Below are 16,511 nucleotides of genomic sequence, written 5' to 3'. Positions count from 1 at the left end.
TGTATCAACCCGAGGCAAATGGGGAATCTTCAGTGCTTTCCCCTTCCCCAACTTTCACCTTGGAAGAGCAGCGAGTATCAAGAAACTGAAAGAGAAAATGTAAAGGATATGTTAAGTAAGGAGAGGAGGTAGATAGAAAAAGAAAGAAAGAAAGAAAAGAAAGAAAGAAAGAAAGAAAGAAAGAAAGAAAGAAACTCTACGAAGGGTAATATTTGGGAAGAATCTCCTCTAAGCTACCGAGTAAGTAGCTGCACGGTTAGGATCACGTAGCTATTAGCTTCCAACCCCACTGACGTCAGCCCTGAATATGGTTTTCGTGATTTCCTATTTTCACGCCAGTCAATTTGGTGTCTGTACCTTAATTAAGCCCACGGTCGCTTCCTTCCTACACCTTGCCATTGTCCGTTGCCGTAAAATCTATCTGTATCATGCGACGCAAAGCAAACTGTAAAAATATATATATCTCAGCTACATACCGTATAGTCTTATGTTGCCTTCGGCGTCTCCGATGGAGTTTTTAGAAATACACTTGTAGCCTCCGAAGTCTGACTTGCGCAGCTTGCGTATTACAAGCCTCATTTGAACACTGTAGTAGGAGCTACTGATCTCCGTCATGTTGTACTTGTCATTAGCAATGATCATCTCTCCTGAAACAGAAATAACATTTATCAGAAATGAAAGGTGGAGACTGAAAAAAAAGTTAAATATAGGCAGATATTTGAAAAATATGACTTCTGCGTAATTTTCAAAACGTTATCGTCACGATGATTTGGATATGTTCTCTTATTGTTAATTAATTTTCGGAGCCTCGTTATAGCGTTTAGAAGGTAATGTCTTTTAAAGTAACTGGCAATGTCAATTATTATTATTATTATTATTATTATTATTATTATTATTATTATTATTATTATTATTATTATTATTATTATTATTATTATTATTATTACTTATTCGCCTGGGCCATCGAGGACCATATTAAGTCTTGTTACATTTTGCAGTGAACTTTTCTTTCTCTTGAGCCCATAATTCCCTCATTCTTTCTGAGTAGGTCTGTTCGCGTTCGTCTGTCCAAGGGACACCGTGTCTTCTTTTTGGTTGTTCGTCCCTATCTTTTTTTGTAAAAGACCTGTGTCAAAGGTGTCTTCCAGTTTGATCTGTAGCACTCCAAGGACTTCTTCGGTGTTTCTAAACCAACGAATCGTGGTATTAGTTTTTAATCAAATAGGTGAAAGATCTGTTTGGTCAACCTGTTTTCGTCCATTTGTTTGAGGTGACCATAAAATCATGCCTGTCTTTTGAGGATCGTGTCTGTAATTTTCTCTATTTTGTTATCGACTGCCTTATTAGGTCATTTATTTATTGATGCCATTATTGTAGTTGGATCCCATGATTCCCGTAATTATTCTGCGCTCCTGTTTCCCCAGTTCTTCGAGGAGTCCTTTATTGGCATTTAGGGCTAGAGTTTCGGATGTATACTGTACATAACTACTGGCTTCAGAACCACTCCATAGGGATGTGCCTTAGTATTCTGAGAAATACATTTTTTTTTTAGTGTTTCCTTGTCAGTCCATTTTCCGTGATGACCTCACCCAGGTATGTCAATTTTCCTACTCGCCTGATGTCCCCGCATTTCGTCCGAAGTTCTGGTGGTTCGTCTTTGACGTTAGCCATTACTTCTGTTTTTTTTAAACGATACCTGCAGGCCAATTGGTTCGGCGATTTCCTGTAACAGAATCTACCGGCTTCTACGTGGTTCCACAAATGGCGACGTCATCGGCAAAAGCTGGACAGTCTACCATGATTTCCTTGGATTTGGTTCCCTTTCTCAGTGGGCTATAGTCGATTTCCTCTCGTTCGCCAGGTCCGGACGATCTTCTCAAGAATACGGTTGAAAAGCATCAGAGAGAGACATCCTTGGCACTTTATTTTGGATTTTGTATCTGTCAGAACGGCTTTAAATAATGCCAGCAATTTCAGGTCAACCTCGAATTCATCGAGAATGTTTAGCAGCATCTCGCGGTCCATCGAGCCGTGTTCTTTATTGAAGAAAACAAAGAGTGACACATACTGTTTGAACCTAGGGTGTAAAATCTGATGATCGTTTTGAGGTTATGTATCTAACGGCTTCATCTACTGAGTTGTAGATCTTCTAAAGCGTTACCAGTCTAGAAGGTTTGCTTACCACTTTCAACATTCCGATTGAGCTTCAAAACGTTATCATCACGATGATTTGGATATGTTCTCTTATTGTTAATTTATTTTCGGAGCCTCGTTATAGAGTTTAGAAGGTAATGTATTTTAAAGTAACTGACAATATAAATTATTATTATTATTATTATTATTATTATTATTATTATTATTATTATTATTATTATTATTTCGCTGGGGCCATCGAGTACCACATTAAGTCTTGTTACATTTTGCAGTGAACTTTGCTTTCTCTTGAGCCCATAATTCATTCATTCTTTCTGAGGAGGCCTGTTCGCGTTCCTCTGTCCAAGGGGCACCGTGTCTTCTTTGCTAATAATAATAACAATATTCATTTTAGGTCCATTAATACGGGTACTTTTACGGCCTTCGGAGACGCCAAGGTGCCAGAATTTTGCCCCGCAGGAGTTCCTTTACGTGCCTGTAAATTTACGGATACGAGGCTGATGTAATTGAGCACCTTTAAATATCACCGGACTGAGTCAGGACAGAACCTGCGAAGTCGGGCTCTGAGGGGCCAGCGCTCTGCCTTCTGAGCTACTCAGTCCGGCTCGAATTTCAAAGGTGGTCGTCTAACCAACTACACTAGGCAATTGGTCTTAATAACTGACTCGTGGGAAAGATAATTCTGTAGATACATTTCTATGAGTCATACAAGGTTTTTTTAAAATAAGTACTACGGAGAGGCGTGAAGCAGACGGGAAAGAGCTTCATGAGAATGAGACCAATGGTACCTGGAATGACTTTTAGAGACATCTGAATGGAAAACCACGGAGTGAAGCTTGAATACACAGAAAAATTATTAGCACCATTGCAACCTCAAATTGGAAATTAATCATTGTAGAGCCAAGAATCGAAGCTAGTATCATGACGTCGGTTCCATGAAAATTTCATACAAGGAAAAGAAATTAATGAATTTTTTTAAACACAGACAAATAATAATACAATAACCACCTGTTGCTGTTTCTGGATGGATGCAGTATTTCAGTAACCCTCTCTTCACATAGACCAGTGAAAAATTACCTCCCACTGAAGTCTCAGTTTCATTTATGGCTGTGACAGAATGGGAATTGCTGAAGTGTGGGTGGTGCTGAGTAACGACTTTCAGAGTGCGACTAGTGGGTCTGAGTGTTATGAAAGGTGTTAATCACACGACCAGACATACTATAATGGCTCTTTCTAGCTCAGTGAGGAAAGCTATCGCAAACTGCTTCGCTCCTCATTGTGTGTAGGTCGCCTCATTTTGGCCCCTCCATCGATTTTCGCAAGACCTTTGGTGGTGCTATTTGAAGACCCAACCAGCCTTCAGACTGATGACCTAACCAACAGAGAGACATACAATGTCACTATAATTTACGAAACGTATTCAATTGTTCCACGACTGATTGCTAAGCGTGTTTAATTGGAAATTTGTTACCTATGCCCTAGGTAGCTGGGTCGAATCCCGACACATTCAGTTAGCACTTAAGACGGCTTGAAATCTTGTGCACGTACTCTTCAAAAATCCCTTGCCAGGGTTAAGTTTTACCATTCTGATGCCACTTTAAATTTATAGAAATTGAAAGTACTGTAACTTATATAAAAAAATATGTTGTTGTTATTATTATTATTATTATTATTATTATTATTATTATTACTATGTACGGTTTCTTGATTGAATGGTCAACGTAGTGTTCTTTGATTCAGAGGGCTCCGGGTTTGATTCCCGATCGGGTCGGAGATTTTAACCTTAAATTGTTAATTCCATTGTTTCGGGGATTGAGTGTTTGTTTTCCCAATATTCTAGTAACTCTCACACCCCAAATAACACTATCCTCCACTACAATAACACGCAGTTCCCATATACGGCAGATAACACCCACCCTTCTCGGAGGGTCTGGCTTACAAAGGCTGCACCAAGCTAGAAATAACCACACGAAATTATTATTATTATTATTATTATTATTATTATTATTATTATTATTATTATTATTATTATTATTATTATTATTATTATTATTATTATTATTAAAACTGTTAAAGCGTAATTACGTTCTGTTTGCTTTAATAACTTCTGATATGACACGTATTTCTTAGAAATGTTCATATTGTGCAACAGGAGTGTGATCCTGTAATTTTCTTCATGGTGTACAATTTCTCCGCGAGATGAAGCTATATAGAAGCACAGACGAGATGGAGTAAACAGCTAGTCGGAAGATCAATAGCAAAGAAGTGTAAGCAAGAGCAGAGGAAGGAAAGTGAGCATTTTTTCTGATTACAAGCTTCGAACGGGAAAACCTCCATACTCTTCCTCGAATCACATGTATCCATTCAGATTTATACGCCAGTGGACTACTTACAAATGCTTTATATACAATGTACATTGGCCAGAGAATGGAAAACCAATAACATTCAAATATACTCTCCCAAGAAAGTTCTTCCTTCTACATTTCTCCATTTTACTATACTGTTTTTCTCCATCTCTCTTATTTTCGACGCAATTTTCTTAAAAATATAACAGGAAACAAAATTACCTCTCCGGCGCAATGTACTGAAATGAGAATTACCATACAAATGGGATGCGGTTCCGTTTTGAACTGTACAGCCACCTGAGACGAAGCAGTTGGTTGTAATATTTTAAAACATAGCAGACTGAGCATTTTCATGGCTCAAAACTCTCCTGATTTGATTACATTACGACCAAGTCTATGTTATCTTGTATAGAAAGGTATTCCCTCAGTTCCTTGAGTGAGTAAACGAACTATGAGACAATGCGCGGTAAAACCAGTCTGTTACTATTACTTGACGTATACCGCTTTAGAGTCCGACTCGTTGGCTGAACGGTCAGCGTACTGGCCTTCGGTTCAGAGGGTCCCAGGTTCGATTCCCGGCCGGGTCGGGGATTTTAACCTTAATTGGTTAATTCCAATGGCACGGGGGCTGGGTGCATAAGTTGTCTTCATCATCATTTCATCCTCCTACGGGCGTCAAATAGAAAGATCTGCACCTGGCGAGCCGAACCCGTCCTGGGATATCCCGGCACTAAGAGCCATACGACATTTCATTACCGCTTTAGAAAGAGGATGGTCTAGATCTGGGGTAACATTGTTAAACACTCACTTCCTGATATAGGCTGAATATAATTAGCTATTCATGTAAATTAGCAGTAAGGTCGTAATATTACGTGAAATCTATACGAAAAGGGTGATTAAAATACTTGAAGATATACGTAAAGTAATTCGCCTGTTGTCGTTTCTAGATGGATGCAGTATGTTTACATTTGTAGCTTCCACCGAAGTCTCAGTCCCATGCAAAGCAGTGGTGACATTATGGAAGCTGCTGAGATACGTGTGGTGTTGAGTGCTGACATTCGGAACGCGACTAGTGCGCCTGAGTGTTACGAAATATGTTAATCATAGAGTCAGCCATACTGTAGCAGTACTTTTTGGTCCAGTGAGGGAAAACAATGGCAAACTATCTCACTCCTCGTTTTGCCTAGTACGCCTCATAGGAGCCGTCATCAGTTTGTGCGGATTCCTATAAATACATAACCTCTGGTTGGTACTATTTTTAGGATCAAATCAGCCTCTGGGCTGATGACCTAACAGACAGACAGACTGGCATTACGTAGTTTGTCAAGTCAGGCTCCATGGGGTCAACATAATGGTCTTCGGTTCGGAGGACCACTGGCTCGATTCCCTGGTAGGCTGGACATTTTAGTCGCGTCTGGTTAATTTCTCTGGCTCGGGCCTGAGTGCTTGCGTTCGCTTTCAATTGGGTCAGGAAAGGCATCCTGCAGAAAAGTCGGCCTTAATCGACAAGAAGTAGTTTTCCATTGCTTTCCCATCCGATCCAAAGGGTGTTTGCCAATAGCAGACTTACAAGCCTACTGGAATTAATATAAAACTTAACCCTATGAGACACACATTTACACAAGTCATCATAGGGACTGGCTGTTAAAGGATTATTATTATTATTATTATTATTATTATTATTATTATTATTATTATTATTATTATTATTATTTTGATAATCGGGTTATAAGTTTTTAATTGGAAGGAAATAATAACTAACAAAACAACCCGATAATAATAATAATAATAATAATAATAATAATAATAATAATAATAATAATAATAATTACAATACCACGTTTCCATAGGGAATTCAAATCGATTTGAATACGCTTTCCGTATCGAAAATCTCATGGAAACGGGGACTCACTTCGTATTGAGTCCCAAAATCGATCCTACTATAAAGTGGGATCGAATCGTACTCAATACGGATATACTATAGTATCATGGAAACGCGGAACGTATTGAAATCGATTTGAAAATGCTACGCAAGCTCCATTGTAGGTTGATTATCATGTGCTTCCTGTGATTTCGTTCCTGTTCAGTTGATTTTAGCTACTGCTTCTTATGCATTTTACCATGTATAGTATTAGCAGAAATCTGTGGACGCCGGAGGAGACTATAACATTATTGGAAATACGAGAAAGGAAATGCACAAACTCTTCGACGGAAAGTGACTTGCAAAAATTTTATTTTCAGCACATGAAACTAGTTTGTGCAAAGCTATCCCAATTTTTTCCTCAACAGACATTGGTTTGTTCACGAAAAACGTGTCTGATTTGAGGCGTGGTTTAAGACGCAGACATATGAACTTAAATGACGAAGAACTCATCCTGAAGTTGTCTACCCAATCATCTTCTACGGAATAACGTTGTACTAATACGCTCCCACCAGGCCTTACTCCTTTCTTTTACCCAGTACCACCTTTTCTTCATATGCTTTCCTTTGGTTACCTTAGACCGAAGAAAAACCAAGCTATATATTCTGTGCCTGCAACTGCTGCAGGAAGAATACCGTTTCCCTCCGTCGCTCCAATCGCTCATTCTCCCATCTCTCAAATGAATGGATTACATATATGAAAACCTGATGTACTATGAGGCACAATACCACAATTTTGAAACGCCCATTGCTTTCGGGGATTGTAGGGGCTATAGGTTGTACAGAAAATAAGTTTGTATCACTGACTTTAAGTTCCTGTGGTAGTAATGCACGAGGCCTACTTTATTTACTCTACTTTGGTTAGGGTTGGCCATTGCTGTCAAGAGCTACATCATGTCGGATTATTCTCGTACGGCCTCGCGCGATCTCGTAATCTTCGAGTGTCAAGTCTATCGTATTCAAATCGACCTGAATACGAAGTAACGTATTGAGTATGGAAAGCGTATTTACATCGATTTCAATCCCCATAGAAACATGGCCGTTAAGAAACTCAAACAAGTATTTGTTTATCGTTATACAGGTCATGTTAACGGCTCAGCTATGTTGTAAGTCTTGAACTCGTAAGGTATCCCTCGTTAAGGCAACACTGGTTTTGGTCAGCACTTGGGTGGATCACGAACTATTTACTGGAGGAGGAGCGGAAAGTACCTGGCCGCCCCACTGCATGTAAACTGCGGTTAATATTATCTGATTAGGGGTTCCATCGCTCCCACACAGATACTCTTTGGCGGAGATAGGATATAGTAGTCTCGGCCGGAATTCATACTCTACGCCGACATTTGCCTGGTGAAACCATGGAAAACCATACATAGGGTAACCTATAGTAGGACGATCTGATGTGTAGCCACTCTCGAGGAATGGATATTGAATCACGACACTAAGCAAATACGACCGTCCTGAATGGCTATCACATTTTTTATTTACTTGTTTATTTCAGTCAAAACATCACAATTCCGAACTAAATTTAGCTTAGGGATGTAACTGTATAATGTACACTTTACAAGCACAATCTGAAAAAAATATTCTGAATAAGTTAAGAACGAATTTATTTTAAGAAACTAATTACATAGTTTACAAATTCAACATACATATTTATTTTTTAATCATAAACCATTGAATAAAAACACAAATATAAACTTGATTGGGAATAACCATTTAACGGGAGAAGGGGGGTGAAAGGTGAGATACGAGTACTTTATGATTTAGTTCCTTTCTTAAACAATAATTCATAAAATATTCATAACTGAAATAGTGCTCATATTTACTGAGATCTAATGTTGAATACTAATTCGCATAGTGACGCGTAGTGTCGTTCTTTAAGAAACTCAAAATGTACTTTTGCAAAACTTTCCATTAAAATATGACTAACAATTCCTAAAATATATACTGACGAGGGGTAATGAGTCGTCAGATATACTTACCGGCTTATGATTGATGTATTTCTCAATATCATTCAATCCATGGCTCTCGTTCCATGTTCACTGCAGCCACAAATTACATTTCGTGCTGTAAAGGATATGATCTTGTAACAGAATTTTGTTTGCTCCATAAACATCTTTAATGGCTGCACCATCTCGGTGAACCAGGGTACTGTTTACTGCTGTTTATACGCCTAGTCTGCCTCCGTAAGGATATTGAGATTAGTGATCAATGTTAAGTGCTGGGAGGTGTTTCCAAGGGTTGTAGCACCTCTTCGCCTTTCTCCTCCATGGGGGGAAGGATCTACTTTACGATGCTTTTCCTGCCTGCAAACACTTTACAAGCCAATAGTTAGCACGTTCAAGAATCGGGTCCGTTTCATACTGTACTTAATTTAATGCCTCGTCAAAAGCTGCGAACAACATTACTCTGCAGAGTGTTAGTCGTTAGCAGAACCATGACTTTAACTATTTTATTCTCTAATAGAAAACATCACCCTCAATATATATTCAACTAAGTAGAATGTGTTTGTTAATTTATTGGATTTGAGCGAAGAAATGACAGTGGATTTTCTCGATCAGAATTCGTCTTAGTGCTCACATAGATTTATCTACAAATTCTTATTGAGGTAATAAGTACGCCCTCCCAGAACGACCTATTTCGTTTATGTCTTTCATGGTGGACTGTGAACGTGTCCAGAAGGCTAACGGTTCCCTTATCCTTAGACGGCTATGCTGGGGTGAGATTTTTTCGAGCTGTTTCCTTCAAACGTGTTTTGCTTAAAGTATGCATTTATACTTTCCTTTAGGATTCATAGTAACTAAAAAAAAAAGCACATGGTATTGTATATACCTCGCACTTACTTATTATCTAAATATAATTCACACCCCAAGTAGATACAAAATCTGTAGATACCCACAATAAACATTTTATTATAGATTAAATTGTTTCTAGGAAAAGTGTACCTGCGATCAAATTATACGAAACTGTGCGCTCATTCTTTTATTTTGAGCGACTGTACATAAGTTCTGCAGAATAGACTATGAATTACACATTTTGGGAATCACAACGAAATAACCATACTTTCATTTAAAATTATGTTTAGTTCCATAAGATATACGGTATGTATTATATACACTGTATTTTTTTAAATCTAGCCAAAAAGACTCTTTCATTAAAATAGCGGGCCCCCTTGCGTACTGCCAGTTAGAACAGGATTGGGGTGTCATCACTATAATGAGTGGCACACTTTCCTACCTTCAGCCACAGTCGAGCAGGGGAGTACTCATTATAACGGCAGGTCAACTTTCCTACTGCCAGTCACATTTGTGTAAGGGATTCTCGATTATAAGAGGAGGTCACTTTGGGTACTACCAGTCACAATCTAGTTGGGGAATTTTGTTTATAATGGCGGGCACCCTTGCGTGCCAACGGACACAATAGGGTAGGAGAATTCTGACCAAAATTGCATGCTCCCTTGCTTACTGCCAGTCAAATCGAGAAGAGGATTTTTCATTACAATGGCAGGCCGTATTTACTAATGTTAGTTACAGTGTTGTTGGGAAGTTTCCGTTACAATGGCAGACTCCTTTTTATACTGCCAGTCACAGTCGACGAGGGGAGTTCCGGTTACAACTGAGAACCACCTAAAATTTTATTTACATAAATAAGTATGGGCACGTTTATAAGTGTAGACCTTAATTTCAAGATTGACTGTTCCTAAACGGAACGTCATTTCATGTAAGAGATTGTGCCATCAGGCGCTAATTTTAGCGGTCTACATGGTTGGTCGCATGATATTTCCTCATGTATCTTCTATTTATCTGTTAGATTGAGTTAGAAACATTGTATAGGGTTTGATTTGGGTACAGCTTTCTAACAACGGTTTATATTTTGCATACTTATGTGGCATCCACATCGTAAAATTCGGCTCGCATATGGCCCCACTGTTTGTGCCAATGTTCACGCCGAATTTGATGTTTCTAACTTTTCTATAAGTGTGTCAAACTAAAAAAATATGCGTGTAAAAACCAAACCAAACCACATGGCGCAACAGCCCTGAAGGGCCATTGCCTACCAAGAGACCGCTGTTCAGCCCGCAGGCCTGCAGATAACAAGGTGTCGTGGGATCAGTACGACGGAGTCCTCGGCCGTTATTCTTGGCTTTTTAGACCGGGCCGCCATCTCACCGTCAGATAGCTCCTCAATTGTGATCACGTAGGCTGAGTGGACCTCGAACCAGCTTTCAGATGCAGGTAAAAATCCCCCACCTGGCCAGGAATCGAACCTGGGGCCTCCGGGTAAGAGGCAGGCACGCTACCCTTACACTACGTGGCCGGCAAATATGCGTGTAAAAATTACAAAATTGACCTACAGCTCTAATTAAGTATAAGGGATCTAGGTACGACAAAAAGTCATAGGACCAAAGTTGCGACTATTATACGCTTAGCGATACGAATTACTTTGAAACGAAAGTCTGCACCATTATTAAAATTGTCTCCACCTATATAAATAAAATCGTAACTGCCGTGTGTCTGTACAGTGATTAGTTTGGCGAAATTTCCGTACAGATGCGTTTCAGGTGTAATAACGACCATCTGCATAATTTTTAGCCTTGGTGTCTGTTTGTCTGTCCTTCTATAACTTGAAAACTACTGTATATATTTCCACCAAACTTCATATTTAGAATCCACCTGTCCTTGGGTAGGTTTTAGGTCAAATATTGTTTCAAGTCCCTGAACTGGCTGGGGGTTTGTACGAAACCAAAGCCGTGCTTTTGCACTCCCATAAAATATACACAACCGAACTTAATGGAAAAGTACCTGCTTTAATGGAGATCAATTTCTAAACTTTTTCCTCATATGCATCATTTCGATACGAGGATTAATAAGGATCATTAGCGGACCGTTTTTCGGTACAAGTCCCACCGGACTTAAACTCAAGAGCGGGTGCGTGTAAAGCCTATGTGTTATAACTTGCTACTGAAGATATTTCAACCAAACTTCATATTTAGCATCCACCTGTCCAAAGGTAGGTTTTTAGGTCCATACTATGTCAAATTCCCGAAATGGACTTCGGGTTTATTGGGAACCGAAACAATGATTTTACTCTCCCACAATATATACAAGGCCAGCCTGACAGGAAATCGACCAATATTCATTGAAGTCCATTTCTAAAACTTTTTCTCATGTGCATTTGTTTACGGGAGGAATAATAAGGGAGATATCACGAACGGTCGGTTTTGCAGGCTAAGTCCAACGGACATAGACCAAAAGGTGTTGTACGTAGAGCAGATTCCTTATCTATCTATCTATGTAGATAAAATCGTAACGATCATGTGGCTGTGCATTGACTATTATGGAGAAATTTTCGTGCAGCTATCCGTTTAAGGGGTAATAATGAACATCTGCATACTTTTTATATACAGTTTTCTGATTGTCCTAAATTTTACCCCCTGGCCGGAAATCAAGATTGCAGCACAATGTGCCAGACGAGCCAGAAAATTGAAATTAGGCGAAATTATACGATTTAGCCTGTAACCGACGGAAAACTTCCAAGATCTTAAATTTTTCACTTTTTAACCCTGAAGAATATCGAAATATGGAGGCAATTTTCATGAGGGTGCAGACTTTGGTTTCGAGGTATTTTGTGGATAAACGGTCCGTCCTATCAGAAAACGGATGGGCGATCTCAGATCGATTTGGAGTGATCTACAACTTTCGTCCTATGAAGTTTCGTCGTATCTCTATTCCTTATATGTTAGATTTGTCTCAATTTCTCGATTATACCTACATTTTGGTCTTTGTACACGTATAGTTCGCAATTTGAATCACTTATATGAAAGATAGAATCAACTAATTCTACACAAATATTGGCCCACGCAGTATCCATACGTGAGCTAAATTATATGTATGTAGCTGTCACATTCGTATCCAAAAGTAATGCACTGTGAGACAACCTTACGAAAATGTCACCCTATTCAACGTTCCTAACTCAATTTTACCCATAAATAGATGGGACAGGAGAAAATATCTTAAGACCAACCATTTAGAGACTAAACGAGGCGTCTTATAGTACAATCCGTTTGTCGATATCAAATATCATTTAGCAGCAGTTAATCTGTAAATGAAGGTTTGCAATATTGTAAACATGCATATACTTCGTATGTTGATCTATATATATTCATTGAAGTCGATTTGTAGCGACGTAGAAAGGGTGTTTTTGCCATTATAATTAATATTTTATATCGATATTGACTCTCAGCAGTATGGCGTCTGCTTAGTAATAATTACTCTCCACATCGACTTTGTCTGACAGTATGAATGGGATCCTTCTCCAACTCCTTTGTAACTAGCATTAGTAAGGAGGGACCACCATTGCAATTAATAATTCCCTTCTCTATTTGACTGGTAGAACTCAAGGGAGCATGCAGTCATGTTCAAAACTCCCGTAACCGATTGGGTTTGGGAGTAGGCAAGTGTGCCTGCCATTATAAACAAATGTACCCATCTAAAGTATGACTGGCAATATTCATAGTTGCCCTGCTATTGTAATAGAAGCTTACTAACTCAGTGTGACTGTCATTAAGAAAAGATGCCTGTCGTTACAATGATAACAGCACAACTCAATTTTGACTGGCAGTAGGGAAGTTGCCTGCTATTATAATAAAAACTCCTCAGATGTAATCTGTCTGGAAGTAGGAAAAGGTGCCTGGCGTTGTAACGAAAACTCCCCAAATCGATTGTGACGACGTAGTAGGTAATGGAGCCTCCCATTATAATTGAAACTTTCCTACTCGATTGTGGATGGCGGTAGGCAAAGTGAGCCAGCCTTTATCATTACAACTCCGTAACTCACACCTTACATTGGAAACAATGTATGGGAATTTCCCCCTGCTGTTTCTGGATAACGCTAAGAGGCATGCATTAAAATAATCTTATATACTGCATGTACTGTAATTTACTTCGATAACCGTATACAATGGAGAATACCGTAGCGAAGCACGTGTACTTTTGTTAGTATCTCTATATATTTCCGGGGCAAAAAGTGAAATATTTGAAAAATTTGAATTTTACGTCGGTTACAGGCTATAAGATACGATTTTTCCAAATTTAAATTTTTTATCTCGTATGTCATATAATGTCTGCCATCTTGATTTTTTTTTTTGGGGGGGGGGGAATTAGGACTTTCTGAAAACTGTTAAGCCCAAGAAATCAATAGGTCATCACATTGGAAAGAAACACCTCCCTGGGAGAAGGAAATGCTTATACTTGCGTTATTATGCTGAGCCCCAAATTTCAAAACCGGTAGTGGATTTGATCCTGCCTCATCTCGATGGTATGTGAAGAGGCGTCACTCGTGAAAAGCTGGTCATCTGGAAATCTCGTGTCAGTAAATCTACCTGTACATAAATGAACTCTTCCGGCACAAAATATCCGGCTCCTCGGTGTCTTCGGAAACCTTGGGACGTAAAGCAACATTATTAAAAGCAGCCTCAGACCCCCTGATTTTCAATGACGTTCTCTCTGCGAGCTGAACACGGCCTGCTGTCAGCACCGTTCCCCAATTAATGTCTTCCTAAATCTTGCCACATTCAAACCGGCCTCACGTTCAGAGGTATTCTCAGACACCCTAGATACGGAGTGGTGTTTTTAAACATCGAACGAAGATTTGCCAAGGGCGGCTCGTTTCCTTTTTTTGCAACTTGCTTTACGTCGCACCGACACAGATATGTCTTATGGCGACGATGGGATAGGAAAGGCTTAGGAAGTGGAAGGAAGCGGCCGTGGCCTTAATTAAGGTACAGCCCCGGCATTTGCCTGGTGTAAAAATGGGAAACCACGGAAAACCATCTTCAGGGCTGCAGACAGTGGAACTCGGACCACTTTCTCCCGATTACTGGATACTGGCCGCACTTAAGCGACTGCAGCTATCGAGCTCGGTGCTCGATTTTAGTTGCCATAGGAAGAGGCACAATCTCGAAAGTTCACACCCTACCATCTGACTCTAAATAAGTCCTCGTTAATGGCAGGTAGGTTATGCGACTTAATAGGTGAAATCATAGAATGCGAATGAAACAATTCACAAAAAGAAACAGTGCATAGTATCACTCAAAGGAAAGAGAGTCTCGATTTTGCGATTAGCACTCGCACACATACGGATAAGTTAAGAAAGTTGACATTAATTTAAGATATAATAACTGAGGACATCCGGATAGGACAAATTTGTAAGTACCATGTGGATGTATTGGAAAAATGAAATGTCTATCACTAAATTCTGATGATATCAGTTACGGATTTAAGAAAACGATAACAAAGGATAAATTTAGGTGCAGGGATTCTTAGGTATTCAGAGAAGATGATGACTTATGGTGTTATTACTCAAGGCTAAAGAGGCAAGTCAGAGGCAAGAAATTAAAGCAGAAAACGGAAGTAGCAATAGACACAGTAAGAACTGTAGCAAATGCCAGAAACCACCTAACGGTGTGAAGTAAGGGGGTTACACTCCACGATACTCATGAAATATTAAGAGCCACACGCAGTACTATTCGAAGACGAATATAACCTCCAATGGTATTCCTCAAATACCTCGCAGAATGACAGCTTGACGTCCTTCTCGACTTCTACCCACGGAACAACCACGAGTTTACAGGTATGATGACGAAAATGGCATCACGTTTCTTCACTGGCAAGCAGCCATGGTAACGGGCAGTTTCGTTGTCGGTCTACGAGGGTGTCCGTCACTCAACGCAGAGCGTGATACTCGTAAAAAATAGTAATTTTCTCCGAAATTTGAAGAGTACGTGAGATCGTGTATATAACAAAAATATTTAAATTGAAGGGATGTTTCACATACAGTCTACAGATTTTACAGGAAATCAATAGTGTATGAGAAAATATCAAATAACTTCTTTGATCTCCCTATAAACACCCCCGTCTGTTCCGTGATTTTAAAATCATATGGATACCAAAACCTACTACTGGACGGTAAGGTGAGGGTTATTCTGCGCGAAGGCAGGTCCCAACCTCCGCAGAGGTGTTCCTGAGCCGGAGTTTGCGTGCGGGAGGGGGTCAGTTCCTTTCCGCTCCTCCATCCCCTTACCCCCACCAACAGCGCGTGGCAACCCATCCAACTCCCGACCACGCCCAATGTTGCTTAACTTCGGAGATCTCACGGGATCCGGTGTTTCAACACGGCTACGGCCGTTGGCGCTGTTGGATGCGTATATTTGAATATGTAATGGAAGAATGTATAAAAATTTGATGTATACTATTGAACCATTCTGTTCATTAGAGCAATTGTATTAATTTGAGTAGTGGATATTGGAATAATACTAGGCCACCCACGAAGCCGATGTCTTACAGTATATGTCATAAAGGGGTCCAGAAGAAGCGTTCTTATGTGAAGTGAGCGCGAGCGTCATTATGAGAAATCTCCAGAACTCATTAAAAGAAGTTATGTCCCAAGCCAAGCCTCTTGATGAAGTTTGGGGACGCTTTCCAGTTCGCGGCTAAACTTATTCTAGGAGGGAAGAATGAAATAAATTAATATCTGTGGTTACAGAAGAGTTGCATTGGATTTGAGACAAGAATTGCAACCTGTATTATTTCCGCTTTATTTTGATAGGCATTAGGGCTGCATTAGTTAATGCATTCGTTAATTTGAGCCCATGATATAATTAATGCGGGAAAGTTTCCCGGGCACGCTAAGATTGCACGCAGCCAAGCGGCTTGATGACGCGACCCGGAATTATAAATTAAGGCCGCCAGGGCATATCAGAGTCATTCGTGGACCGAGAGGCTGCGGGAACGAATCGTCATACTGCGTGTTGGTGCTGAGAACAACGCTTTGTCTTCAAGCTACACCGACTACCTGTACTGCTATTTCTGCAAAGATGTAAGTAATCAACTTGAATATCCAGATGAATTGAAGATTTTACCTATGAGATTATGCTATGGGGAGATGAGGTACTGCTTATAAGAGACTAATGAACTGATAGCTTCATATTTCTGTGAGGTCAAGGTATGACAGACGAAATGCTAGAATTAATATTGGCTCAGGTTAGGAATTCTAAAACTATTTGTTGTCCGTGTGAGAGGGTGATAGAACAGT

At 39.7% G+C, this 16,511-nt stretch overlaps 1 protein-coding gene across 1 annotated transcript in view; it reads right to left on the bottom strand.

Annotated features, from left to right (window-relative positions):
• LOC136864344 (lachesin) overlaps positions 1-16,511 on the bottom strand; it is a 512,637-nt gene that overhangs the window by 31,363 nt on the left and 464,763 nt on the right. Inside the window, exon 7 of the mRNA XM_068226175.1 lies at positions 477-647. Coding sequence (XP_068082276.1) covers positions 477-647 — 171 coding nt within the window. The remainder of the gene's footprint in view (positions 1-476; positions 648-16,511) is intronic.

This window comes from Anabrus simplex, chromosome 1 (genome assembly GCF_040414725.1).
Source record: "Anabrus simplex isolate iqAnaSimp1 chromosome 1, ASM4041472v1, whole genome shotgun sequence".
Classification (NCBI taxonomy): Eukaryota; Metazoa; Arthropoda; class Insecta; order Orthoptera; family Tettigoniidae; genus Anabrus; species Anabrus simplex.
Note: the sequence above shows the minus strand (reverse complement) of the source record. Positions and strands in the feature narration are given on the sequence as shown.